Here is a 27,972-nt window from a genome sequence, read left to right as displayed (position 1 = left end):
GGGCCACAGAATCGGGACATGATTTTGTAAGCAGTGCAGTGCTTCCAAACTCATATTCTAAATTCGGTTAGACGGACAAATGGTTTTGGAGAGGAATGTCAAAAGCAGGGCATGAGAATTTGCAACATCATGGATGGACTTGGAGGGCATTATGCTAAGTGAAATAAGTCCGTTAGAGAAAGACAAATACTGTATGAGATCATTTATATGTGCAATCTAAAAAATAAACTAGTGATTACAACAAAAAGGCAACAGACTCACAGATATAGGGAACAAACTAGTGGTTACCAGTGGGGGGAGGGAAAAGGGGAGGGGCAAGGTAGGGGTAGGGGATTAAGTGGTATAAGCTATCATAGTATAACATAAATAAGCTACAATGATATATTGTGCAGCAAAGGCAATATAGCTAATATTTTATAATAACTATAAATAGAGTGTAACCTTTAAAAATTGTGAATCACTGTGTTGTACACCTGTAACTTATACAATATTGTTCAGCAACTATATCTCAAAAAAAAAAAGCAAGGCATCAGAGAGCCCCCTTCCCTTTTTTCTCTCATCTAGGGCATGACGATTTGCATGTGACAGCTTCACGTGCAATTTTGGATCCTATCATTATCCTAAAACTGATCCGGAGAGCAGCGCTCTTCTGGAACAATTCACAAACAGGCTTGGATTTTTTTTGGCTGCACCACGCGGCATGCGGGATCCTAGTTCTCTGACCAGGGGTTGAACCTGTGCCCCCCCTGCAGTGGAAGCATGAAGCCCCAACCACTGGACGGCCAGGGACTTCCCAAGCTTGGATCTGATGGTACTCTAAACCCTCCAGGGGCCATGGAAGCCTCATCACCCTCCCTCACGTCCCCAGGCTCACTTGCAGGCTGTCCCTACACTTCTTGGAAATCTGTGTGAAAAAGAGCTAAGGAGACGAACAGTACAATCGCCTTATGTGCACCCCGGGGGTACTGCTGGCGGAGGTGACCGTGCAGGAGCACCGACGTCTGCTGTGTGTAAGAGCCCAAGCGCCCCCTTCCTCCTGCCTTGTGACTCCTTCCTGGGACGGAGGCTGGCTTTAGGAAGATTTCCCAGGTGATCTCTGCCCTGTGTCACCTGTCTACCTTGACACAAGGTTCTTTCCTTGCAGGAAATGTGGAGGGGGGAGGTCATGAAATGGGAGGTGAAGCTGACACTCCCTGGGCTGCCCGCCCTGCTCTGGGCAATTTGGGGCTGTCGGTGACTCCTGCTTATTGAGGAAAGTGAGTTTGCTGGGCTGGGGCTTCTGTTCTTTATTTTGTCCCCCGCCACCCCCCCGCCTTTTTTTTTTTTTTTAAGTGACTTAATCTGCATTCCCTCAATCTCTATCTCCGACAACCTCCTGAGTCTGTTTCTTGCCCGTTGTCTTTTGCAAACACCTCCAGAGATTGTCTCTTTTCTTTTGCCCTTTGCCCTCCCATCCATGGAAACACAGGGAGCCTGGGAGAGGTTAGCATACAGGCAGGATAAACCGGAGGATGGAATCACACTGACTGCAGTTTTGGAGCAGCAGAATAATAGGAAAAAGAACCAGGAAGAATAATAGTGGCAGGTGCCACCACTTGTGGAGACCTACCCTTGCCAGGCCAGCAAAGCAGGACCCTGTACCTCCTTGCAACTCACCCACACCACGCAGAGAGGTTGTGACTGGCTCCAGGTCCACAGCAAGGTGGGGGGCGGCCGCAGTGTGAACCCAGAGTCTCAGGAGGTGGGAGAGGCCAAGAAACTTTGCCAACGACAGCTCCCCATCCCCCAATTCCACCCCAGTCAGAGCAGCTTTGACCTCAGACTTCACTGAAAAATCCTGCTGCTAAACATGGGCTTAAAAATACCTATACCAGACTGTATCACAAAAGTCTCAATCAGAATCTCACTCATCAAAGCACCAGCTGGGGGGCTTCCCTGGTGGCGCAGTGGTTGAGAGTCCGCCTGCCGATGCAGGGGACGCGGGTTCGTGCCCCGGTCTGGGAAGATCCCACATGCCGTGGAGCGGCTGGGCCCGTGAGCCATGGCCGCTGAGCCTGCGTGTCCGGAGCCTGTGCTCCGCAACAGGAGAGGCCACAATAGTGAGAGGCCCATGTACCGCAAAAAAAAAAAAAAAAAAAAAAAAAAAAGCACCAGCTGGGATTTTGAAAGAGAATTCGATTGAGAAAGAAAAGCTGTATCATGTATTCAATTAAAATAACAAAAGACAAAAGCATCTGTGCTGGGTTCTACGAAGTCTGGAGACGACAGTTCAGGCTATGACATCCACATCCAGGGGTAGATGCACTGGGCTGTCCGTTGACTCCCAAGGGAAATAGTGAGGGGGCTGGTGGTTGGCAAGGTGCCAGCATCGAGCTTCATGAATGTTAGTTACTCTATTTATTTATTCTTATTTTCCCAAGGCATTCCAGGACACCCAAGCATGAGTCTCTTGTTATATTCTTGATTGTGGCCTTTTTGATAAAGAGATCTCCCCTAACTTAGAGACACATTAGCGACACGTTATGAAACCATCACTTAGCCAGATAACCGTTTCCCAGATTTTGGATTTTTTTTCCCCCTTTCTCTCGATAGGGTACCACAGTGATAACATCAGTGAGGGGAAAGAGAGAAAATTGTAGAATCTCATTAGTTCACGTGAGTAGGTATGAGAAGAACTATCTGATTTGAAAGGCCAGCATTACACAAGAACGTCTTAAAGAATACGGTTACTGGGGCTTCCCTGATGGTGCAGTGGTTGAGAGTCTGCCTGCCAATACAGGGGACACGGGTTCGTGCCCCGGTCCGGGAGGATCCCATATGCTGCGGAGTGGCTGGGCCTGTGAGCCATGGCCGCTGAGCCTGCGCGTCCGGAGCCTGTGCTCCGCAACGGGAGAGGCCACAGCAGTGAGAGGCCCGCGTACCACACAAAAAAAAGAATACGGTTACTGGTCATTGCAGCACTATATACAATAGCCAGGACATGGAAGCAACCTTAATGTCCATCAACAGAGGAATGGATAAAGAAGGTGTGGTACACATATACAATGGAATATTACTCATCCATAAAAAGAAATGAAATTGAGTTATTTGTAGTGAGGTGGATGGACCTAGAGTCTGTCATACAGAGTGAAGTCAGAAAGAGAAAAACAAATACCATATACTAATGCATATATGTGGAATCTAAAAATTGGTATAGATTATCTTACTTGCAAAGCAGAAATACAGACACAGACACAGAGCACAAACGTATGGATACCAAGGGGGAAGGGGGGTGTGGGATGAATTGGGAGATGGGGATTGGCATATATACACATATATGTGTGTGTGTGTGTCTATATATATATATATATATAGACACACACACACATATATGGGTACTATGTATAAAATAGAGTACTAATGAGAACCTACTGTATAGCACAGGGAACTCTACTCAGTGCTCTGTGGTGACCTGAATGGAAAGGGAATCCAAAAAAGAGGGGATATATGGATACGTATAGCTGATTCACTTTGCTGTACAGGAGAAACTAACACAACATTGTAAAGCAACTGTACTCCAATAAAAAATATGGTTATTATTAAATATAATCTGCCTAAGAGACTAAGAACTGTTACTGTTAATTAAAATGAAGATCAATATATGAAAAACTAGAATTCCAAAGGGGCCTTTATCACACCATGACTTATTACAATGCAAGACCCACAAGATGCAGGAATTCTCATTTCATGGGCCTTTGGACTGAAGAAGTTACTCATTTCATACCAAATGTGCCTTGGAAATTTGAAGAGAAAAAAAATTCTTCTTTTTCCTAATGAGGATGAATAGAGATCATTTGCATTAGTCGACTCTGGCTGGGTAGGTTTTATATCCCTACTTAAGCCGAACTCTGGCAAGGAGCATGTGCTAGCACCACGTGTCTTTCTTATTCCAGGAAAACATGTGAGGCCACTGTTCGTGGGAAGGATGTATGTTCTGAAACAGTTTTCACCAGTGGTGACGGATCTGCACCAAGACAGACGTGCACACTTTGGCAAGTGTGTGGCCAGGGACACATCTTGGTGAACTGCCCCCCTGGGACCCCCTTGTGGCCAGAAAGGGGGCAAAGCTCAATATCTCATAAAGGAATGGAAATCAGAGGTCTGTGGCCTGTCAGCTCAACTGCCCTTGGACTTCCGTAGACAGAATATTTTCTTAGCGGTTCTATAAAAACACACGCCCTGCCGTGGCAGTTTCTCTGTTTATACGACCATCTCGCCCTTGAACTCCAAGTCCAAAAGCGAGGGCTGCGCCACAAGCATCTTTGCGTCCTCACACTCACTTCCTGACTGACCCAAACAGTAACTCGCTGAATGTTGTTGCAACATAGAAGGAATTACTCAGCCAAGCCCTGATCCTCTATTTAAAAAATGTGGTATTTATAATACTGGACTTAGAGCTTTTAAACCCTTGCAAAGTCTTCCCGTAACATGTGGCTTCCTTCAGACCTTTTCTAAAATATCGTGACCAATTAGGAGTCGTGAAAAATCAGAGGAACACGGAAAAGTGGCGGAGAGATGAAGAAAGATTGCTAAGAGGATTGAGAAACAGATGCCAGAGAAGATCAATGGGAGGATGGATGGAGATGAGGACGGGGGAGGGGCAACGTCCACAGCTCCACACGCCCCACCTGCACGTGGGGGGAAACAGTCCCGTCTGGGGGGCCTTGGTGTGGAGCCTGTAGGTCAGCACCAGTGCACCCACACCCTCCACAGGACCCCAGCATCCTGTCTCGGGAAGTGCTGCCCCGGGTTTCCCCTGCCCTGAGTCCCAGACTCACCTGTGTCACGGGGGCAGGTGGGCTTTGCAAGATGGTCTGAGGCAGAAGCTGCTGTGTGATGTCACAGGACGCCGGGGCGGGCAGGGGAGCCTGGGGAAAGGAGAGGGGCCTTGCTGTCAAATGCAGCTTCTGGGCCGCTAGAGAAAGGACTGGGCGCTGTCTCTCAGCCAGCTGGGTTCTCTGGCCTCAAGGAGGCTCTTCTGCCCTAGAGTGGACAGCTTACTTCTGGAAGGCTTATGTTCCCCGGGAAAGGTGGGATCGCAGGTTGCTGCCCTCGCAGGGCACGGAGTCAGTGGTGACACGCGGTTGGTGAAGGGTGGGGGGCACTGGGGGCACTCGGGCCCGATGCCTTCCATCACGGTGTGCTCTGCAGAGCCGCTGCTACCGGCCGGAGCTGGGCATCTCCACCCCACCCTGCCTCGCCTCCTGTTCTAGGCCCCATTCTTGGTGGATGTGGTCGCTCTTTTCCCAGATCAGTACTTTCTTAGTGGTGTTGTCCAGCAGAAAGACAACACCTTGGCCTTTCTGCTCAACACTAATGCAGATGGACAGGCCCCTGCACGTCTCTACCCGCTGACCCACCCAGGCAGTGAATGTGGCTGCAGTTTCGCCACACTCTGCCTGCAATCTGGTGGAGAGAGTCCGGCAAGGTCAGCTGAGTCCCAGCCTCTGTGCCCTGATCACTCAGGTGGGCAGGGGAGCAGGGGTGGGGTGGGACAACGTGTAGAAACAAGAAATGCAGCCCTCAGGTTCACGACGCTCTTGAGAGCTTTAAAAAGAAAAGTAAGAAGCTTCTTCTGAAGTTATCCCAAAGCTGCCCCAGGCCCTGGGGACTACAAAAAGCAGCCCCAATGGAAAGCTGTCCCCAGAACAAGATCAGGAACAGAGGCAGCAGGAGACCTGTTTTGAGTGAGAATCCCAGGGACTGGTTCTGGTTCTCCAGTTTTGTTCCCTTGCACAACTGGGACAGAGCTGTCACCAACAGTGGCAGAGAGAGTTGCATGGACAGCCAATATCAGAAGAGCGGCCATCAGGGCTTCCCTGGTGGGGCAGTGGTTGAGAGTCCGCCTGCCGATGCAGGGGACACGGGTTCGTGCCCCGGTCCGGGAAGATCCCACATGCCGCAGAGCGGCTGGGCCCATGAGCCATGGCCACTGAGCCTGCACGTCCGGAGCCTTGCTCCGCAACGGGAGAGGCCACAACAGTGAGAGGCCCGCGTACAGCAAAAAAAAAAAAAAAAAAAAAAAAAAAGAGCAGCCACCATAGCTCACAAGCTCATCAAAAGGTGGCTGGAGACAAAGAAAGTGCTCTTTGTCATGTTCTGCTTGAAAATAAAACATGTTGCCCAAGCTTTTCAGCAGGGTGGGCATAATTTCCATGGTGACAGCAAGAAGGAAGGGGACACTTCACTCCCATCTTTAAAAGGTCAGCGAGGGATGAGTGGGAGGTACTTGGCCACTATGTGGATGTGGCCCCTAAAATCTGGGGATACTTTTCCCATTGAGAGCGAGGTCTGTGTCCCTCTCTGTGGGTGAGCTTGTGACTGCTTTACCCGAGAGGGATGGCAGAGGTGACACTGTGGGACTTTTAAGGCAAGGTCACAGAAAGCCACGCAGTTCCACCTGGCTCTCATGGAAGTCCCTCTCCAGATATTTCCTCTTGGAACCCAGGAGCATGCCGGGAGGATGGCATGGAGAGGTCCACGCAAGTCAACAGAGCATGCTCTGAGCTGGGCCCAGCCATCAGCCGGGGATGCAGACACATCGGGGATGTGGACCTCCCAGCCCTGATCTGGGAGGCTTCCAACACCAGGCAGCAAAGAGGAGTCACTCCCACTGTGCCTTTTCTGAATTCCTGACCCAGAATCCATGAACGTGGAAAATGACTGTTGCTTTCTTTCTTTTTCGTGTTTTTTAAACTTATTTATTTTATTTTTGGCTGCGTTGGGTCTTTGTTGCTGCGTGCGGGCTTTCTCTAGTTGCAGCGAGCAGGGGCTAGTCTTCTTTGCGGTGAGCGGGCTTCTCATTGCGGTGGCTTCTCTTGTTGCGGAGCACGGGCCCTAGGCACACAGGCTTCAGTAGTTGTGGCACGTGGGCTCGGTAGCTGTGGCTCACAGGCTCTAGAACACAGGCTCAGTAGTTGTGGCGCACGGGCTTAGTTGCTCCGTGGTATGTGGGATCTTTCCAGACCAGGGCTCGAACCTGTGTCCCCTGCACTGGCAGGCAGATTCTTAACCACTGCACCACCAGGGAAGCCCCATGACTGTTGCTTTATGCCACTGAGTTTGGTGTGGTTTGTTCCATGGTGATGGATAACGGGAGTGTGGTAGGTACATTAGTGACTTTGCATCTAGCCAGCGTGCTTTCTAGGAGGCCACATGTTCCCTGATGTTCTGGAGAGGCCTGGCATATATGAGGGACACTGCCTGGTATATGCAGGGGGACCTTCTTGTTGACATCAAGGTTCTCAGACATTTGCACTGGAGTGAAATGGGACCTAAAATAGGAGGGTCCTAATCATGTACCCCCAGAGGCTCTGGGGGTGTAACCCCAAATTTGAAGTTTTGAGCTTTATCTTTAAAACTCTTTTGGATTTTGAATTCTATGGATATACATCCATGTTAATTTTGGAATAAAAATGTTTTAAATTTGTTGCCAATTAAACATCTTAACTTCCCACCCCCACTTGCCACCAGCGATCTCTAAGTACAGCTGGTACTCTGCGAAGATGCAGCATGCAGTCCTGTGGCCCTGCAGGCCCCTGCGATGCCATAGCACAGGCTGGGTGAAAAGTTTGGGGTCACTCACATACCGGCATCGTGGCTGCCTGGCTGAGCCCTAGCACGGGGAGCTCTTGAGCCGATCTTGGCAAAGCCGTGGTGCCAGCCTCTGCCCTCAGCTTGCCTGGAGTAGCTGCAAGAAACACATCACCTTTCAGACTTGCACACGCTTAACAGCTTTCTTATCAAAAGAGGGGAACAGTGACCACGGTGTGCATGAAACACGGGCCTGGGTGGAATCTGATAAAGGAAGCCCAGCGGAAGTGGAGGTGGTTTTGAGAACCACAGAGGCTCTGCCCGCCTCTGGTACCACCTGGGAGCAGGTGGATGACAGTAGAGCATCCACGAGCTTTATGTCCACCACATGGTTCAGCCAGCTGCCTGATCACACACCTCAGGTGGGGTCTGCACGTCGCCTGCTTTATGTCGGCTGCGTGTGCCAGTGGAGGAACCAGAGTGTGGAGCCGGGACGGGGGTTGTGGGGGGAAGAGACCAGTGGAGCCGGGGGCGGGGGGGTGGGGGGAGAGACCAGCGGGAGAGAAGGGAAGGCACGGGAACCGAATGGCAACTTCCGCTTCAGACCACGGACTGCCCTGCTTCTCCTCAAGTTTGGGGGCCCCTCGTGGGCCTCTCTGTATGCCCCCCACCACCCCAGCCCACCAGGCACCCACCCCTTCCCTCCGCGGTGTCACACTCACAGGCGGGTTCGGACACAGCCGTGTGCGAGGATTTGTGGGAACTTCTTGAGGACGCCGACGGTGAGTGGCTGGTGTTAAGGCCCGAGGTACCCACGTCGAGGGCATTAAAGTGCTGCTGCGCTTCCAGGCTGGAGCCCTTGTGCTGAAACACACACACACACACAGTTCCACATTTCAGCATCGAGATCATGGCAATGAATTAGGTGACTTCAGCTGTTCTCTAAATATTTAGGAAACTTTGAAGTGTATTGAGAGAAATACTGTAACGGTTTGGAGATAATTCCAAACACATTCGGGTGGACTATTTATACAGAGATGTAATCTAGCATCTTCGAGAGGCTGGTAGCCTGGAAGCAGTGTTTATTGTACTTTCTCGCCTTGTAGTTTGATAGTTTAGATTTTCATAAGGGATTTGGCATTTTGGTTTTTCCTTAAAATTGTCACCTCATGCCCAGAATCTTGGCTTTCCCAGAAGCAGATGGAGAGGCCGGGTCTAGAAATAAGGTTGTTGGTGGTACTGGATTATTAATACTCCCATGAAACAAACGCCTTTGGACTCTTCGGGACACCATCTCCCCACTGCTCTTCCTCTGCAACCTCAGGGCCCCCGAGTGGAGAACAGGCAAAGGGCCAACAGTCTCCAGTTCTTGACCCCTGGATCCCCACTGATGCTGGGCCCCCAGGATGCCTCTGCCTTGAGCACAGAATGGTGAGAAAGCAGCTGTGACCTTCCAACCCTGAGGAACCATCTTTCCATCCTGCACTGGTGTAGGTGTCAAGCCTAAGAAAACAGGGATTATAATGATTTTTAAGCTAAAGAAGAAACATACTGCTTACTCTCCTGGGCTAGGCTTCTACCTGGTCTCAGAAGGATGGTGAGATTCCTGGGCTGCTTGATGTCTCCTGGTCTCAGTCCTTAAATCTCTGTGTGTGACTCTACATGGCTGTTCTGTATCTTGAGTTGTGGCTCCAGTGAGGGTGGACACTGCGTGTGCCCGAGTACGGCTGAAATGATTGCTACGAGACCTATGGGCCTTTGTGCAAAACAGAAGGGCAGGATGTGCCTGAGTTTGCTGTGCTAAATGTCCATTTTGAGGTCCTGTTGCTTGGTCAGTGTCTCCCCCAGATCACACCCCTTACAGTGGGGTCCCTGGCCCATGGCTGTTGGCGAATTGCATGCTCCTGGTCAGCAGAGAAGTAAGTACAGGAAGTGAGAGTAGGAGCTGAGAAGCTTTTATAGCCGTTTGACACAGCCACACATCCCATCCAAGCAGGGCAATTTGCATTTTTAAAAAGCATCCATCAGTGACAGGTTTGAAATTTAAAAACCAAATGATCCATTACCGCTGAGAGTTTGAAAAGCATGGTCCTGGAGCTTTTCCTTTAAAAGGGGCTTCTTAATCTGGCAGCCTGAGATTGTGTTTGTGTGCTTATACATAAGTGCAGGTTGATGAGAAGTTCCGTTGGGCTCTAATATTCCCAAAGGATCGGAAACCTCAATAATCAATTTCTGACTGGATGATAGACACTGCCCGATCTTCAGCTGTGGTGTACGGTGTGCCTAACACCTGCCTATTAACAGCTTAATTCCACCCTTGGACATGATACATGATGCATTAATGGACAGAGCTGGGTAATAAACACGTCCATAAGCGATGACAGAGGTGTCGCCTCAGTGTGCTGGTGATGAATCACTGTACAACACATCACCACGTAGCCCGCCAGCAGGGGAGGCTCAGCAAAGAGGCGACAGCTGTCTGGTCTTTAAAGGGGATTTCTCCCTCTTCCCATTGAGTTCTCAATGGATCAGAGATGCTTTTGTTGGACCACTGCTGCTGCGTCAGTTTCCGGCCAGAGACTCTGGATTCTAGGTCACGGGCAGGCTGGAACGTGAACCCTATCTCATGAGTTCTACGAGGCCCTTTCCCTCTCACATTTTGACATATCTGAACCTGGGATGTGTCCTTCAACTAATGATAAGAAATCCTGACTTCACAGATTGGCAGCATTTTCTCTTTCTCAGTGGAGATGAAATAATGGTAGACCTTACAATTGATGGCTTCTTAGCTTTGATGAAATACAACACTCCCTTTCTTGCTTTCTCTCTTTGTCTGCCAACATTTGTGTTTGCTTGAAGAATGACCTTTGAGAAACAGAGCTCTCGTCTACTTGCAAGCTCCCTTCCAGTTGTCTGACACGCCAGGAGCAGAGACGGGGGCATCCTGGCCAGGGGGGTCCAGAGAGTTCAGGCTGGGCGAGGAAGGAGGTCTGGGCTTTGGGAAGAGAAATACCTCCCCACACCTCTCGGAGCTCCCTGATGCAAAGCTGGCTCCAACAAGGCTGTCAACTCAGAGCCCCGGACACAGAAGTGGAAAGTACACCCTGGCAGTGAAGCCACAAGGGTGTGCGAGTGGCAGCGTGCTTGTGGGACGCTCTTCTGTAGGCAGAGTATCAGCCTTAGGCTAAGGGGAGGGCAGGGCACTCAGACTATTCCCTGCCTCCATGGGACGACGGAGTAACCCCCAACTTGTCATCTGTGGGACACACACAAAGTGGACGTACTACAGGCAGACCTTGGTTTATCACGTTTCACTTTATCACACTTCGCAGGGAGTGTGATTTTGTACAAATGGAAGGTTTGTGGCAACCCTGCCTTGTCAGATGACGCTTAGCATTTTTTTTAGCAATGAAGTATTTTTAAATTTATGTATGTACAATTTAAAAAACCCTAATACTATTGCACACGTAATAGGCTACAGTATAGTGTAAACAGATCTTTTACATGCACTGGGAAACCCAAAAAAATGTGTGTGACTCGCTTTACTGCGACATTCGCTTTATTGCGGTGGTCTGGAAGCCACAGCATCTCTGAGGTGTGCCTGCACAGCCATTGTTGTAAGGCTGGAAGGTGCCAAACCCTGCTCTGAGTCCAGAGGCTGTTTCTTGCACAGCTCTGTGAGTTCCCAGCCTCGGTGGCTTTGGGTACGTTAGCTACAACCTCTGTATGCTGCTGTCTTACCTGAAGAAGGACAGTAACAGTGCCCGCCTCACAGGGACCTCACAAGGGGCAAATAGGCAAATACCCCAAAATTACATTGAATAGTACTGGGAACATAGCAAGAGCTCAGTAAATACGACCTGCCATTTTTAGTATGACTGTTTGTATGATCACAACTCATGGAAGATTCTACTTAGCCAGACTTTGCCTTTATCCTCTGTTGGGCATCAGAATACCTTCAGTGCCGAAGGGTGGACGGTCTCCAGAAGTGGGTCCTCCAGGGCCAGCTCTTGTCTTCTTTCCACCCGGACCTCCGCGTAACTGCTCAGGAAATCAAGAGACCACAGCTGGAGGGGGGACATTCCAGGACGACACCAGCAAAGAGGGCTAGTGTGACGGGTCCAGGTTCCCTGTGTGATCCCCCTCCCAGAACAGCCACCAGCAAGGAGGTTAGCCCTGTCACTTGTCTGAGGATGGCGTTTCTTTCTGGGTCTAAATTCCACTGCAGTCACTTCCACTGTGACATTCAGAATTATCTTCCTTTCTAGAATGTTTTTATTTCCTTCTCCTTTACTGATCTCTACCCACCCTCACCCCGAAACCCCCAAACATAATTGTCTTTAGAAACCTATTTTCCTCTATAGAATGAGCCTCAGCCTTCAAATAACTAGAAGACTTTCTTAAGACCTACTACTCAGTTTGGACTATGCATAGGAGGAATTGACACATAACTTTTTTTTTTTTAGTAATTACAGACTACGAAACTGCCGGAAGCTTTCTTTTGACCAAACCTAGAACCAGACCCAGACTGTCAATTAGTCTATGGACCCACTTTTTGAATAGCATAGGTAAATCAGTTCAATGTGGTGATGGCTGAGTGACTTAGCTGTGGCTTTTGCCTCGTGTGTGGAGACGCAGGCTGGGCGAGGGGTCTTGGGGAATGGCGGTGGCTCTTGGGCCTATAGAATGCTTGTGACCTCGTTTACTCACTAGGTCACCCCCTACTTTCTCTGAAAATCTGGGATCTGGGAGGTAGAAGATGGAGAGGAAGAACAGGGTCAAGGGCAGATCTGAGGAGAAAGGTGCTGATGTCCACCTTCCCTGGGGGCAAAGGGACGCTCTAGCAAAGGCCCAGGCAGAGAGGGGGGACTGGCCATGGAATCAGAAACCACTGGCTGCTGACGTGCCCAGAGGAGGCTGGGAAGCCAGGAGCAGGGCCCTGAGAGTGGGTGCGCGATGTGATGATCACGGTCACTGGCCAAGAAATACCTGTGCTTCTTATCTCTCCTCTTTCCCCACTTACTAAAGAAGAGGGATATACGTGTGTGTGTGTGTGTATGGATAGTATCTATCTATCCATCATCTACCTATTATCTGTCCATGTATCTATTATCTACCTATCCATCTATCTATCCATCCATCATCTATTATCTATCCATCCATCTATTATCTATCCATGTATCTATTATCTATCTGTCTATCCATTATCTATCCATCTATCCATCCATCCATTTATTATCCATCCATCATCTATCCATTATCTATCCACCCATCCATCATCTATTATCTATCCATGTATCATCTATTATCTATCCATCTATTATCTATGTATCTATCTATCCATCCATCCATTATCTATCTATCCATCTATTATCTATCCATCCATTATCTATCCATCCATCATCTATCCACATATTATCTATCTATCCATCCATTATCCATTTATCTATTATCTATCCATCCATCTCTCCACCTACCTACCTACTCATTATCTGCTATCAATCATCCACCTCTTATGTACATGTATATAATGCAGTAGGTATGTATATGTATCTCTCCATCTATCTGCTATCTATCATCTATCTGTTACGTACATATATAAAATGCAGTCCTTCTAACCTTTCTTTCTTTGCTCTCCTCCAATGCTCTCCTCTAGACCAGTTTAAAACCGATTTACGTTCTTAACGTTTTTGTAGTTGGGAAACCCCCAAATAGCACCTCTCCTTTACCTTTGGGAGGGACTGTGACCCGCACGGCAACATCCAGGGAACACCGGTGCGCTGGCTCCCTTGGAAGCCCCGCCCACCCACGCTGGGCTGGGGGCGCCCCCGAGGCCACGGGACCGCCAGGAACCCTCTCCCACCGGCAGCCTGGCTCTTGTACCAACCCTGCCTTGGTTGCCAGCAGGGGTTTTTTAAAGTGTTCAAAAAGGGGACTATGTCTCTGAGTTATTTAGAGGCAAAATTTTAATCTTCTTCTCCAAACAGCAACAAGGGAAGGCTGGGGGCCGGATGGAGATGAGGGGAAAATATGTAAGTAGGTCACTGAAGCAGTAACTTACTAAGGAACATCCTGGCCGCCTGGAAGAGCTCAATGAGGCTTTCAGAGGGGCCTGACGGGACGCTGGGAGGAAGCCTCAGCCCTGGAGAACAGGGATGGGTGTGGAGCCGGAAGGGATCTGAGCTCTGTGGATTAGCCTGTTCACTGCAGAGCACAGCCCAGGCCCCGCTGAAGAATTCAAGCCCGGGGCTCGCTCCTCAGAAACGGGGTCCACTGAGGGTGATGGGGCTCTGGCGGAGCTGCCGCGGGCCCGGCCACCCCTCCCGGCCCCCTGCCCGCACCTGACCACTGAGTGTGTGCACACGATGAACTCGGGCTTGGAGTTCCACTGGTGGTAGGTGATGTAGTAGTGGGTCTGCAGCCAAATCCACTGCTGGCCTTTCGTCAGAAACCGGTAGCAGCACGACTTCCCTTTGCCAAACTGCATCACTGTGAACAGAAGGCGGAGTCTGCATATCACCAACGTTAAGACGAAAATGATCCTTTTGCCCCAAAGTTACTGTTAAAAACACCAGCTTTCAAAAAGACGGTGCCACACATTGGTCACTTCCCCAGCTGTGATGGATTTTAAGTCATTGTCAAGGTCACGGTAAATGGTAACGAATTCTGAAACCACGGAGGAACGATTCGCCTGCTTTCCCAAATGCTCGAAGGCTTACGAGAGCCTTAAATCAGGGCAGATTCTCCAGCTGGAATCCAATTACAGAGAAGCCCTGGCTTTCCTGGGGCTCATCTTCCTGCGCAGGTGGAGCTGTCTTTAGAGCTGCAGGAGCCCAGCGTGGGAAAGACAATCCAGACGCCGGGAGAACTAGACTGAAAACAGACATGCCAGCCAGCAGTCTCCGGACAGATCCTGTGGCTGCCAGGCTGCTGTGCATCCTCCTTCCACGCGGTTCTAAATAGAGAATCGGCCACAGGTGCCTTCCACCACGGCTCCACCGTGCGGGGCTGCATGGAGCCCCTACGGTTAAGTCTCTTCTGGCTTCCCTGGGAGCGCCCAGCACACACGGATGCTGCTGGTTTAAGCCTGGGCAGGGCAGAAAGCTGGGCCATGGGTCCCAGGAAGAGGAGCAGTTGGGCTTTATTTTTATTTATTTATTTGGTCGCACCAGGTCTTAGTTGTGGCAGGCGGGCTCCTTAGTTGCAGCATGGGAACTCTTAGTTGCGGCATGCACGTGGGATCTAGTTCCCTGACCAGGGATCGAACCCGGGTCCCCTGCATCGGGAGCGTGGAGTCTTCTCCACTGCGCCACCAGGGAAGTCCCAGCAGTTGGGTTTTTTTTTTTTTTAACATCTTTATTGGAGTATAATTGCTTTACAATGTCGTGTTAGTTCCTGCCGTATAACAAAGTGAATTAGCTATATGTATACATATATCCCCATATCCCCTCCCTCTTGCGTCTCCCTCCCACCCTCCCTATCCCACCCCGCTAGGTGGTCGCAAAGCACCGAGCTGATCTCCCCGTGCTATGCAGAGCCGATGGGTTTTATTGCCTCAGTGCCTGGAATTGAGCTCCTATTTATGCAAACGGTCAAGAGAAAGCCTAACTAGGAGACTCAAGTGACAAAAGGAGGCACTGAATCTACCAATAAAATAATATTTGTAATAAATTCTTTGAGCCTGAGACATGATTAAATGAAGATTGTACCAACACATTGCTAAGGGGACAGTTGGAGACTCAGGTAGACGACTAAGCTACTCACAGGAAGATCCAACTGGATTATCAAACTCAAGAGGCCTTCAGTCTCTCCTCAACACAGAAGGAAGAGGGACTTTTTCAACTACCTAAAATATATCCCAGAGTGCTCAGAAAACATTTTCCTCATATTTTACAGGCATCATACTGTTTACTGTCTTCCAGGGTGCCTAGAAAAACCTCTTCAATGGATAGTTTGTCCTTGTTAAAAACCTTTGTTCTGTTTCCCTAGGAGACTAATATCTTGAGGTCATTTGAAAAGGCCTGATCATCATAATTGTTCATCAAATGTTCTAAAGCTTTAAAAAAAAAAAAAAAAAAGGAGGGAACTTCAAAAGGCGGGGCGGGTAAGGGTAGGGGCCCAACAAACTGAGAGTGTCTTGCCCAGTCCTTCAGACGTTGAAGGTAGTTCTACACCCAGGGTGGCCTTTCTCCCTTGGAAGAGTCAGAAGCGGCCAACGGCTTGAAGGAGCTGTGCTTCTCACATTTCACAGGCCCCCGGAGCGCTAGGGGATCCTGTTAAAATGGATGCTCTGATTCCATAGGCCTGGCGGCAGGGAACCTGAGGATCTATACATCTAACCAACTCCTTTTGACACCCACGCTCTGCTCGAGGATCACCTTTGAGAAGGGGTTAACGTTTTAAAGGTGAAGCTTAGAGAAAAGGGAACCCTCTTGCACAGCTGGTGGGAATGTGAATTGGTACAGCCACTATGGAGAACAGTATGGAGGTTCCTTAAAAAACTACAAATAGAACTACCATATGACCCAGCAATCCCACTACTAGGCATATACCCTGAGAAAACCATAATTCAAAAAGAGACATGTACCAAAAAGTTCATTGCAGCTCTATTCACAATAGCCCGGAGATGGAAACAACCTAAGGGTCCATCATCGGATGAATGGATAAAGAAGATGTGGCACATATATACAATGGAATATTACTCAGCCATAAAAAGAAACGAAATTGAGCTATTTGTAATGAGGTGGATAGACCTAGAGTCTGTCATACAGAGTGAAGTAAGTCAGAAAGAGAAAGACAAATACCGTATGCTAACACATATATATGGAATTTAAGAAAAAAAATGTCATGAAGAACCTAGGGGTAAAACAGGAATAAAGACACAGACCTACTTGAGAATAGACTTGAGGATATGGGGAGGGGGAACGGTAAGCTGTGACAAAGCGAGAGAGAGGCATGGACATATATACACTACCAAACGTAAGGTAGCTAGCTAGTGGGAAGCAGCCGCATAGCACAGGGAGATCAGCTCGGTGCTTTGTGACCGCCTGGAGGGGTGGGATAGGGAGGGTGGGAGGGAGGGAGACGCAAGAAGGAAGGGATATGGGAACAGATGTATATGTATAACTGACTCACTTTGTTATAAAGCAGAAACTAATAAAAAATATATATATATAAAAAAATAAAAATAAAGGTGAAGCTTAACACCTAAGAGGGCTCCTCATGGAACTCACGCCTGTTCTCGTGTCAACGAGATTACCATGGGTCCGACAGACGGGCATCTGGCGAAATGCAGTGTTGGTGGTCAAGCCGTGTAGCAGGAGCCGTAGGTCAGTATTACTACAAACGCTCCTACTCAAAGGTAGAACTTGGCACCAAAAATATGGCTTTAAATGGTGAATCCTTGACCCCTCTTGCTAAGTGAGAACCCAGATGTGCTTGTGGTTTCCCCTCCGTCACACCATGAGCCTCGCCCCCCATCCCTTCACCAGTGTGTTCCCCTGGTCTGTGGCAGAACGCCTTCCCTGACCCCGTCCCCCAGCGGGGTGAGGGACCCTCTCCTCTGAGCCCCTCGATACCCTGTGCACGGCCCCTTCCAGACACCAACATCCCATCAAGTCACTGTGCTTTTCCATCAAACCTTGCTCCTGCAGGGCAGCAAGGAGACTCTGGTCATCTTTCTGTTGTGGGCCTCGCTTAGTATCTGACCTGTTGCTTGTGACCCACACATGTCCACTGACTAAAGAAGAGTTAAGTGAATTCTGTATTTTGTCTTTGAGACGTTATTGCATAACTTAGAAAAAAAACACGGAGCAGCATCACCTTAGTTTCTTAAGATCAAATAGCTTGCATATCTCAGGGGTGCTGGGAAGGGGCTGGAGGTGGAAGCAGACGGACCAAAGTCAACTCCGGGTGAAAGCAAAACATGGGGGAATCCAGATAGGGACCTCCACCTACTCCCAGATCATCTCAGAGAAGACAAAGTCCTCCACCTCAGAAGAAACCAAGTACTAGGTTGACTTCCAAAGTCTAAGAGTCCTGCTGTCAGGGCTCCGGGGAGGGAGCGGGGGGCCCTTTGGCCGGGGCTGGTATGAGGTACTCACGGTGCTGGTGGCATCTGGCCAGGAGCTCCAGATCGTCCACGTGGTAGTAGTCATAGCCCGAGGTCCCCAGAACTTCAAAAGGCAGGTATCCTATGATGGGAGGAGCTCTGCCGGGCACAGTGGGGGTCATTCGTCAGAGAGGAGGTACCACAGGGCTTGCCGTGGTGGCCGACGAGGGGGCAGTTTGCATGTGTAATGATCAACCTGGGGGCCTCATTTCTCGAGAATAAGAGCAGGAAAATAATTTTGCAATGGGCCAAACCGGAGAGGCTGTGTTTTCCAAAGTGCTCACATTTTTTTTTTGGCATTTAGATACTCAGTTCCCTTGGCCTGACCTGGCCCCGATCATCATAAATGTTGTCACTACTGACTAATTAAAAACAGCTATAGATTGGGTCAGCCCAACCCCAAAGTGTAATAAAAAAGTCAAAGGGTGGGAAGGGGAGATTTCTTGTTCTTAAACTGTGAAAAATGTCACGAAAGAAAGTAAGAAGATTGGGTTAAAGGGAAAGGAAGGTGGTGACAGAAATCAGATGAGAGTTTCCCTCACATCTGGTCCTGCCTGATGGGCGCTCGAGAGGGTCCCAAGTCGGCTGGCGGGTGAGGGTATCCCGAAGATGTCCCGGGCTGTGATGCCTGGCTCTCCTGAGATGCTCTGACCCAAACCCAGGACATATCCTCAGAGGGGGCAAATGCAGTGGAGGGAAACCTCTTGCCCCCAGCTGGGAAGCACTTTCCCCACTGCCAGAGAGAACCCTTCTTGCAGAGACCAGGCCTGACTTTCCTCCCCCAAGGAGAGCCTGGCTCATGGAAACAAGCACTTGAAAAGCACCCAGCCCAAATATGTTTTTCTTTTCACAAACCTGTGATCCAGAAATAAAAATTTCCATTCCAAGCTATGTCTTGAAGTGAATTCCTCTAAAGGTTTGTCAACGATGCACATTTCCTGTATTAAGAGGGAGAAAAATATTACTCGGGGTGCCAGATGCTCACCCCCGGTTTGTTCAAGAATGCACGGTCAGCCACAGAAGTTAAAATTGTTTAGAGCAAGTCTCCAAGTTGTCTTGGACTGCAACTCGGCATCTGTAGCTAATTTTGGTGTTAGATGATGCTAAATTTATTTCACAAGCTGGGGAAAAATACCTAAGAGCCAAAATGTCATACCACTCCCTTCCTATTATCTAGACGTGTGGTAAACATGTGGAAAATGGCTTTTCATCTGAATCTGAATTACGAATTTAACTCAACATTCATGCAATGTTGAATTTGCAATGCTGAATTCATGCAATTCGTGTTGAATTCATGATGTTAAATTCTGACGTGAAAGCAATCACAGATAAGAGGCCACAGGCCAGCCCTCAATTTGACTCAGTTTTTACCTCTGCCTGCCCTGAGTGGTGTCAACATGGACGTGAAGGGTAGGGAGGTTTACAGAGTTCTAGAAGGTCATCTCTGCAGGCTGACCGGCAATTCAGGCTGCCTTCCAAAAAATGGCTCGCAGGCAACCAAAGTTCAGGGAAAGAGCTTGCGGGGCTGTCACCGTACAGAAATCAGACATTTAACATTCTCTAAGTCGGTGACAAGCTCATTGAAATCTTATTCTTTCCCAGAAAGACAATGAATTACCCACCACCCAGTGTGACTCAGTGGTACTCGCTCCGCATGATAAATTCTCTCCGGGTACTTGCCTTTAAGAACTGTGGTGTTGCCAGGCGAACGGTGGCAATGAAGCAGACCTCCTTTCCCAGGGGCATTCGGCAGGGCCTCGAAAGGGTGCTGTCAAAGCCGTTACAGGAGGGGCTGGGCGCTGGGCAGAGGGGAAGAGACACAGGTCAGCCCCGGCTGGCGTAGAGTCAAGTCCCACTGGGCACCAACTGAGACGCCTCAGGTCCATCAACTACCCCATTTTCACGGCGACTCGGGGACCTAGGTGCTACTCTCATCCCCACTGCACAGGAAACCGAGGCTCAGACCGGGAAGCAGCTCGCACAAGGCCAAACAGAGCTGGAATTGGAGTGAGCAACACAGTGCTCCGCCCTCCACTGCCACAGTCCTGCAGCCACGGCGGTCACTGTGCCGGGAAAAATTCTCTGCCAGCTGAGCAGCCGGCCCCATGCTGCAGCAGGGCCTGGATGCGCACATCAGCCAGCGTCCTAAAGGATGAACTGCAGCGTCAGGCGGTGTTTCTGATACCGATGGGCTCAGGGGAGGTAGCGGGTCTTGACACACGGAGACCCCACCTCTGCCCCTGGCCCTGGAGCGGCCCACTTGGGATTCAAGGGCTTCTGTCCTGAACCCCCCCATCTACCCACCCCCGGGAGCCCATGCTGACACAGGGGCTTGACTGAGGAGATGGACTCAGGATTCAGGGTGGCCCCAACAGGTATGCAGTGTCCACAACAAAACGCACCGCACAGGTGACAAAACCAGCTCACTGTGTCTCATGTATTCTTACAAGTCCGGGAAGGTGTGACTTCCCTTACTCTACAAATGAGGATACTGAGGTCCAGGAAGCTTGTGTATATTAACTGAGGTGACTCAGAGAGGAAATGATGCAGCTGGGCCTCCACCCAGGTCTTGGGACTCCCAAGAGGGGGCTGTTCTGGGCTCCTGCCCTACCATGATGCTGAGACCAGGCCCCCAGAGACCTGGGGGAAGTACCACTTGGCATTAGCAGCCGTCTCCCTGGGAACCGAATACCTGTCTTCATGGCGCCTGTGAAAAACTGCTTTACCTTCCAGGCCAGAGAAGAATTCTGCTATTTTAGGTGGAGTTTGCTAGGTGGGAAAAAGAGCCCTGTTCAATATGAGAAAACTCATTGAATTCTCTCCAGATTCCCCAGAACCTTCTACATGATTGCCCCCATGCCAGGTCAGCTAATTCAGAAACTCGGGGTGAAGCCCAGGTATCGGCACTTTTAAAAGCCCCCCAGATTTACTAACATGCAGCCAGGGTTGAGGATTATTATTCAAGATAAACTATACCACCTCTTTCTTTTTAAAATATATTTGATTATATCCTGTACATTTCTGAACTTGTAGATTAAGACAGAGTTAGGTTTTCCAATCTGAGAACATATAAAGCGTCAGAAAACTAACTGCGTTCTAAAATGAAATCTGCGCGACTCTTTGGATTTTGGCTTCCCGGTAATCTTTTGTTTTCTCTTTACAGGTTTCTAAGTGATTCTATCTATAATGGGTCTTCTATCTATAGTGGTCTCCTACCCACTCACATGAATAAATTCTTTTTACCAAACATAGTCTGAATGCATTCACATAAATACTAATAAAGGTTTCCAAACGTGAATATAAAGTGGGTAAAATAAAAAATCGTGGGCCCAAGAGAGTTTCCATCTGTCCGTTGTTGGCTTCAACAGATTAATTTGTAGGGTGAGCCAAGGAAGTCATCAAGGGAAGGGAAAATAAGTCCACATAAGGGAAGGGCCTGCAGATGTGAACATCTGCATAATAAAAAGACATTTAAAATTCCCCAGATGTGAAATATCCTCTCTGCTTGAATCTAACAGCCATATCCCGCCAGAAAACCACCTAATAAAATTCTTTCAGGATAGCAAGGCCTTCCAAGGGAACATCTGAGGACTTCCCAGGAATTTAAGAGAAAGTCTCTTTAATCTGTCTCTAAACCATGAGCTGGTTTGATCCTTTCGGCTGCTAGATTCACGTGCTGTCAGGAAGCGCCTTCCTCAGTGATTTACAGTGAGGAGGGCAAGGCTGGCAACACCAGCCGCCTACCGAGCTTCTTCAAGGGGCGGAGCCTCAGATCGTGGAAATTAAGTGGATGTTCTGCAGACCTTGCCATTGGCCTGGGCGTCTCCCAAGGTGGTTTTACCAGTCCTTTTATAACTTCGAAGGCTTTAAAGATGGAAATGCACCCAGGAGGGAAAGTTCATGATTGCTTATAGTCTGCACTTGATAAGCCAGATATTTTACAGAGGGGCCTGGAACTGAGCAAATTCCTTCTCAACAAGCTTCTCCCTCCACAAAACCTGAAGCAGATGAAGGCCTGATCAAAGGCGAATATGAATCAAAGCTGAAAGTTGGAACAGAGGGCAAGGGGAAAACCTGGGGGGAAAACCAGGGGGAAGAGGACACTTTCAGCCTTTGGCCAGTTGAGTCTGAAATGATTTGTACTCCCAGCAGCAGCCTTCTCACAAATTCTAGAGTCGACACGAGCAGCCTGTGCCCTGGGACCTCCTGGTAATAGGGAATACTTAGAGTAACTTCTCTGGCACTTCTTATCCCGAGGTGGTTTAAAAACATTAATTAAGGATTTAATTAGTTGTTTCCATTTAAGTCATAGAAAAAATAGATCTAATTACCACTGGCCTCCCTAGCCTCTCCGAAGGATTAACCACTCATTGCAGCAGAGCCCCATCTTATCAGATCTGACTGCTTCCAGACTTTTCCTTTCCCCGCCACCCAACAGGCATGCGTGTGCACGCGTGCGCACGCACGCACGCACACACACACACCGCACTCACAACCAACAAAAGTGATGAATGCTTGCTCCTGATACGCTCCCCACCCCTGCCCCCCAGAGTGACTCAAAAGTGATCTGAGCACAATCTAGTGAATCACTACAGTGAGGCCTCACTGTTTTGTTTGAGGTGTATTATGCATAACAATATTTTACAACATTTATATCTTGTGTAATTATAGAACGCAATATACTATCAAAGATAAGTAATTTTGTGGTTATTTGCCATGTAAAAGGATCCAGTATGTGTTTGCATCCCATTAACACAAATAATGAAAAACAATCTGTTTTAATCTGTAATAAACTGATTTATCGTGCAGGGACTGCAATACACGAGAGATATATTTAATTGTTACCTCTGCCCTCCTCAAACACATAAGAGGACACAATCCCCAGAATAAGTATCTAACTTTGCATCAGATGTAAAGGAGACTCTGGGTGCCATAACTAGATTATTTTGAAGCAGACAGAGAGCCGTTATTCCCAACTGATTTCGTATGTTCTGGAATGGAGAAAACGTTCACCGAACTATACTTTTTAGTGATTTACATGTACATTTTACAGGGGACATGTTCTGTGTATAGTGAATAAATAGCTTTTATAGTATCCAAAAGAAGAAGTGACCTTGTCTTGCCCAAAGCTAAAGAGCTAGCCTTCCCCACGCGGGAACAGGGGCGAGGCTTCTGTCTCCAGCTCTGAGCGGGCGTCTTACCCACAGCAGGCGTCCAACATGTGTTTATTGAATGATGCCTCACGAGATGACCTTCCATCTAACAGCTTAAAGCCCACATCGGGAAGAGACCTTCTGATCCTCGCCAGCAGCCAACACGCAGACCTCAAGACCCCAAGGTGGCTTCCCTTCCACAGCCCAGCCTGGTACTGCCGGTGGCTGGCGCGCAGTGGGAGGGTGGCCCACGGACACGGTTCTGGTTCCACTGAGGCTCAGGCTGACTCACTGCCCTCTGATGCATTAACACCGGTCAGAAGGATGCCTGGGCGAGATGAGCTGTGAACCAGCTGCAAACCAGCACGCAGCCATCACTGCTCCGTGGAAAACAGTCAAGCGCCCGTCGTGGGCCTCGTGCTTGGAGAGATGCAGGCTGTTAAAAGGGTCTACGGGGTTATGGATTCCCTTCTTTACTCCCAGATCATTCATCACTGAAGCCTCTGATTTCAGAGATCCCGAAAGAACTTTGCTGGCATTCTTAGGATTCCAAAACCAAGAGATCCCAAAGGTTCTCTGGAGGATAAGAATGATGAGGTCTGTCTCACTTGGCATCCGGGGCTGGCTTCCAAGTCTGCCTGATGACAGAGGTGAGCTCCCAAATCAGTCATGACGAGGAGGTAAGGATACCATGGGGGCAGGGAGACCCCAGGGGGTATGAGAACGTGCTTCCAAAGGGATAGGAAAGATGGAGGGAGAGGCAGGGATGGTGACAGGGAAGGTCAGCCAACAGCACAAACTGGAAATAAATGGAGGAAGAGGTAACTTTTTCTCCTCAGCATCGGTTCAGCCACCGGGCCCACACAGTGGAGTATTCTGATCAGAGATGGCTGCTGATAAATTAGTCGCAACAGCTGTAGGAAAACACACTAACAGTCCACAAGGAGAGTGACAAATAGCTTTCTCTGCACTTCTTGGAACAAACGAAAAACAAATCTGGTAGGTGTCTGGGAAGACGTGAAACAGTCGATGAGGAGGTTTGTTAAAGGAAGAATAAAGTCCCTGAATTTCATTTGTGATAAATGTCCAGTATGTTTGGGATGGAGTGTTCGAATGTGGAGGGAAAAGTAATTTTCTGTACCTTCATGAGAAATCATCTCTCGCTAATTACACACTCTTTCCAGACTCACTCTCTCTCTCTTCACAGTATCCTTCCCCCAGTGTGTTGTGAAAAGCCAGCCAGGTGACTGGGCTCTTAGGAGAGTGGCAGCAAAATAATCCCGTGCAGTTTTTAGCCTGGGCCACCACCCGTCTTGCCGGGGTAATACACGGTTCTTCTTTTCTTTCTGCCAGTTCTGTTTGGCCTTTGGAAAAAAACAATGTCGGAGAAAGGCTGAGAGCCACACGAGGGAGCTGGGGGTTTGCAATGTGCTAGGTTGAAAAAAAAATCACCCTAATGGGAAAATACATGTCTTACTTGAATTTCTTCTTTCCCCTGGCATTCATCCATTAAAATGAGTATGTGTCAGGGCCAGAAGCTTGTGAGGGCACAGATAAGATCTCCCCCAGATGGTTGGTGTCCACAGGGCCTGACTACTGGATGCTCAGGAGACTGAACTTCCTGCAGGCCCTCATCCCCTCCTCCAAGTGGATATCGTGTGCACATTTTTATCACAATTATCAGACAACCCGGACAAAAGTTCCCTGCTCCCAGGCTGAAACAAGCAGAAAGATGGGGCTGATAAAGGCCTGACCGTTCCTCACCACTCCATTTTAATAGATGCTCATGTGGGATGATGCCCTTGGCTAACAATTTGTTCTGGATTGTGATCCCGATTCCTTTGCAATCTAATCTGGCAGCAATGACCGCTGCTGGAGAAGGACGCTGTGCATCCCCGTCTGGGTGGCAGGGACACTCTGCTTCTTACTCTTGGGGGCCTGGGACAGACAGATCAGACTTCCTTCCATGAAGCTGTCCTTCTGTGCAAAACTCACGTCCCCACTCCCGGGGAGGTCTGGTGGGCGTGCGGTCGGTTCCCTTCACTGAGACGTCTCAATTAGTTCAGCTCAGGAAAAAAAACCCAAAAACGCCAAAGCCGTAAAGTGAGGCAACCTACAGAAATCCCACAGAACATACGGCATCAAGTGTTGAAAGCTGGAAAGCGTCCGCTTCTGCCAGCATTTCCAATCTGGCTGCGTGGTTAGAGGTGAGTAGGTAAAATGAGGGCAGGGAAACTCTTATCCTCCGGTGTGTGGTTTCTGGAAAGCCCAGAGCGGAATGTTTGCTGAGGGTGACCTATTTGGAACCACACCAGCTACTTTTGAAATACTGCTTTCTGGATTTCAGTCAGATGCGCACTTAAATCCAAATCTGGGGGCAGAGGTCAGCTCACAGAGAGGACAGCCTGCTTCCGGACACCAAGTTCTTTGAGGAACGGGGACCTGCTTCTTAGGACCCCTTCAAGCTGCCCCTTCTTAGGACTGTTCATTACGCCTTTGAATATTATCTGGACGGTTCCTTCCCAATCAGACTGTAGGGCTGGGGCTACCGGACTTGGGTTGGGGGTGTATTTATTTGAAAGCTTAAAAAAACAATCTGTTAGCCGACAAACATAGCCCCAAATAAAGTAATTTTGTTTCAACTCTATTCTGGAAACAGTGGGCAGAGCAGAGGTGGCCTAGGGGCTGCTCTGACCAGTGGTCCACCCCGGGGCTCCAGGCCACATGGCTGGGGTCAGAGTGGGCTTTTTATGGGGACAGGATGAGACATGTGATTCTACATCCCAGCTTAGATTCCTACAGGAAGCTTCCCACAGAGCAGGATAGAAACTGTCCCAAAGTGAAACAATTCGAAGAAAACTATTTTCTCATCCCATTTCCTGACACATACGTCTTCACACTGATTAAAAATCTAGGTTAAAGATGGGAAGTCCCGTCTGCCCTCCCGTCTCCTAGAACATCTGTGGCAAATGATGGAGTCCTAAGGAGTGACCAAGACGTGAGGATACGGATGTAGGGAAATTCCATTATGCTCAAGTATTCAGGCAATGGTTGGTGCGTTTGTCCCAGTGCCCAGGAGTGGGGTGTGGGGGGAGGTAAGGTGGCACAGTTGATGGGTGAATCTGGAAACATCCAATTAGAGAGTTTAAGCCAGTCAACAAGGGCAAAGGTGCCTTGTCCTCCCCTGCCCCGGCCTCCCAGGGTCATAGGGCCAGACAGATCCGAGCAGGTGAAGCCGATGGCATCTTCATCTACGTGGTGTAAGCGTCTCCTCTCTGGCTCCGTCCCACCCTCTCCTCCCTGCCCTGCAGCCTACACATTTCACTTGGGGCCTTTCGGCTTAAGGCCCAAGGGTTCCCGTGGATGTAAGTTTGGGGTAGCAGCCAGCACCTATCAGCCTGGACTCCATCTATCTATCAGATGGGTTGCTGAGATGAGCTCTAGGCTGGGAGAGGGTGTCAAGGACAGTTCTGGGGGGGCTCCCAAGTGAGGGGCCTGGGAAAGACATCAGGAAGGGGGCCACTGGCCTCCCAGCACCCCAAGACCCCAGGTGGGAGGGGGTCAGTGGGGAGTGAATGGAAGCCAGGGGTCAACTTCTCTGACCATTCAGCACTGCTCCAGAGGCCTGCCAGTCAGTGCAGACAGTTCACAGGGCAGCAGAAAGTAACACATTCCAGTCTACCCAGTGTTCACGAAAGTGGATTTCATCTTCGCTTTGGATTTAGGGACAAAGAAGTGGCGGGAGCCCTCCAGGAAGCTGCTGCTCCTTCCCTGGTGTGTGCTCTGGGCTCAGCCAAGACAGGCTCCATCCTCAGCTCCCAGGGAAGGGCGTTATTTCCCCACAAGTCAGAAGTCTTTGGCCTGAACCCTGGATCTGTGCATCCAGGGCTGAGGACTGAGCCTCAGTGTAGGTCAACCTGACTCCACTGGGCACTTATTTATATGCCAGGCACAGACCGTGTGGGCCCAGGAAGGGGTGCAATGAGACCACAGGTGAGTAAAGCTCCCCATCCTTTCCAATCCGTTATTTCCTCTTGACAGGCATCAAACAAGAAGACATCAGACAACACTCCTCAAACTCATCAGCCCTACAGAAATGATAGGACTTTTCATGGTAATGGACCAAAGTAGGGTTTTCTGCATAGTTCTTTGAAGTATGAGCAGGTATTTTATGAAAATAAAACTGATTTGCAAGGCAGATGTAGAGAACGAACTCTTTTATGCATCAATTTCCTCCTCTGTTAAGATGGAATGAGGTCTTATATGTGGAACCTAGAAAAATGGTACAGATGAACCGGTTTGCAGGGCAGAAACGGAGATACAGATATAGAGAACAAACGTATGGACACCAAGGTCAGGAAAGCGGAGGGGCTGGGGGGGCGGTGGGATGAACTGGGAGATTGGGATTGACATGTATACACTAATATGTATAAAATGGATAACTAATAAGAACCTGCTGTATAAAAAATAAATAAAATTCAAAAATTCAAAAAAAAATGGAATGATGCCATATATCTGGAGAAAACTATAATTTGAAAAGATACATGCACCCCAATGTTCACTGCAGCACTGTTTACAATAGCCAGGACATGGAAGCAACGTAAATGTCCATTGACAGATGAGTAGGTAACAAAGATATGCTATATTTACACAATGGAATATTACTCAGCCATAAAAAAGAATGAAATAATGCCATTTGCAGCAACATGGATGGACCTAGAGATTCTCATATTGAGTGAAGTAAGTCAAACAGAGAAAGACAAATATCATATGATACCACTTACATGTGGAATCTAAAAAAAAAAAGATACAAATGAACTTATTTACAGAACAGAAACAGACTCACAGACATAGCAAACAAACTTATGGTTACCAAAGGAGAAAGGGGGGTGGGGGAGGGATAAATTAGGAGATCGGGATTAATAGATACACAGTACTGTATGTAAAATAGATAACCAACTAGGACCTACTGTACAGCACAGAGTACTATACTTAATATTTTGTAATAACCTATAAGAGAAAAGAATCTGAAAAAAATATATATTCATATATATACACATATATACATATATATGTATATATACATATATATATATATATAATTGAATCACTGTGCTGTACACCTGAAACTAACAC

At 48.7% G+C, this 27,972-nt stretch overlaps 2 protein-coding genes across 6 annotated transcripts in view; both read right to left on the bottom strand.

Moving 5' to 3' along the window:
- The window catches only part of RPL31 (ribosomal protein L31), a 37,976-nt gene extending 24,080 nt beyond the window's left edge, over positions 1-13,896 (bottom strand). Inside the window, exon 1 of the mRNA XM_082641962.1 lies at positions 13,891-13,896. The gene's annotated coding sequence lies outside the window, so the exon portion shown is untranslated. The remainder of the gene's footprint in view (positions 1-13,890) is intronic.
- NPAS2 (neuronal PAS domain protein 2) overlaps positions 1-27,972 on the bottom strand; it is a 194,044-nt gene that overhangs the window by 15,156 nt on the left and 150,916 nt on the right. For all 5 annotated transcript variants that reach the window (XM_082641953.1, XM_082641951.1, XM_082641949.1 and 2 more), the window contains 8 exons: positions 19,364-19,482; positions 18,539-18,621; positions 17,676-17,782; positions 13,914-14,061; positions 11,529-11,613; positions 8,295-8,436; positions 7,629-7,729; positions 4,818-4,907 (listed from right to left, as the gene is read on the bottom strand). In XM_082641953.1, coding sequence (XP_082498079.1) covers positions 4,818-4,907; positions 7,629-7,729; positions 8,295-8,436; positions 11,529-11,613; positions 13,914-14,061; positions 17,676-17,782; positions 18,539-18,621; positions 19,364-19,482 — 875 coding nt within the window. The remainder of the gene's footprint in view (positions 1-4,817; positions 4,908-7,628; positions 7,730-8,294; positions 8,437-11,528; positions 11,614-13,913; positions 14,062-17,675; positions 17,783-18,538; positions 18,622-19,363; positions 19,483-27,972) is intronic.

Source organism: Mesoplodon mirus (assembly GCF_964341445.2).
Source record: "Mesoplodon mirus genome assembly, chromosome: 14".
NCBI lineage: Eukaryota > Metazoa > Chordata > Mammalia > Artiodactyla > Ziphiidae > Mesoplodon > Mesoplodon mirus.
This window is presented reverse-complemented; position numbering and strand designations above follow the sequence as displayed.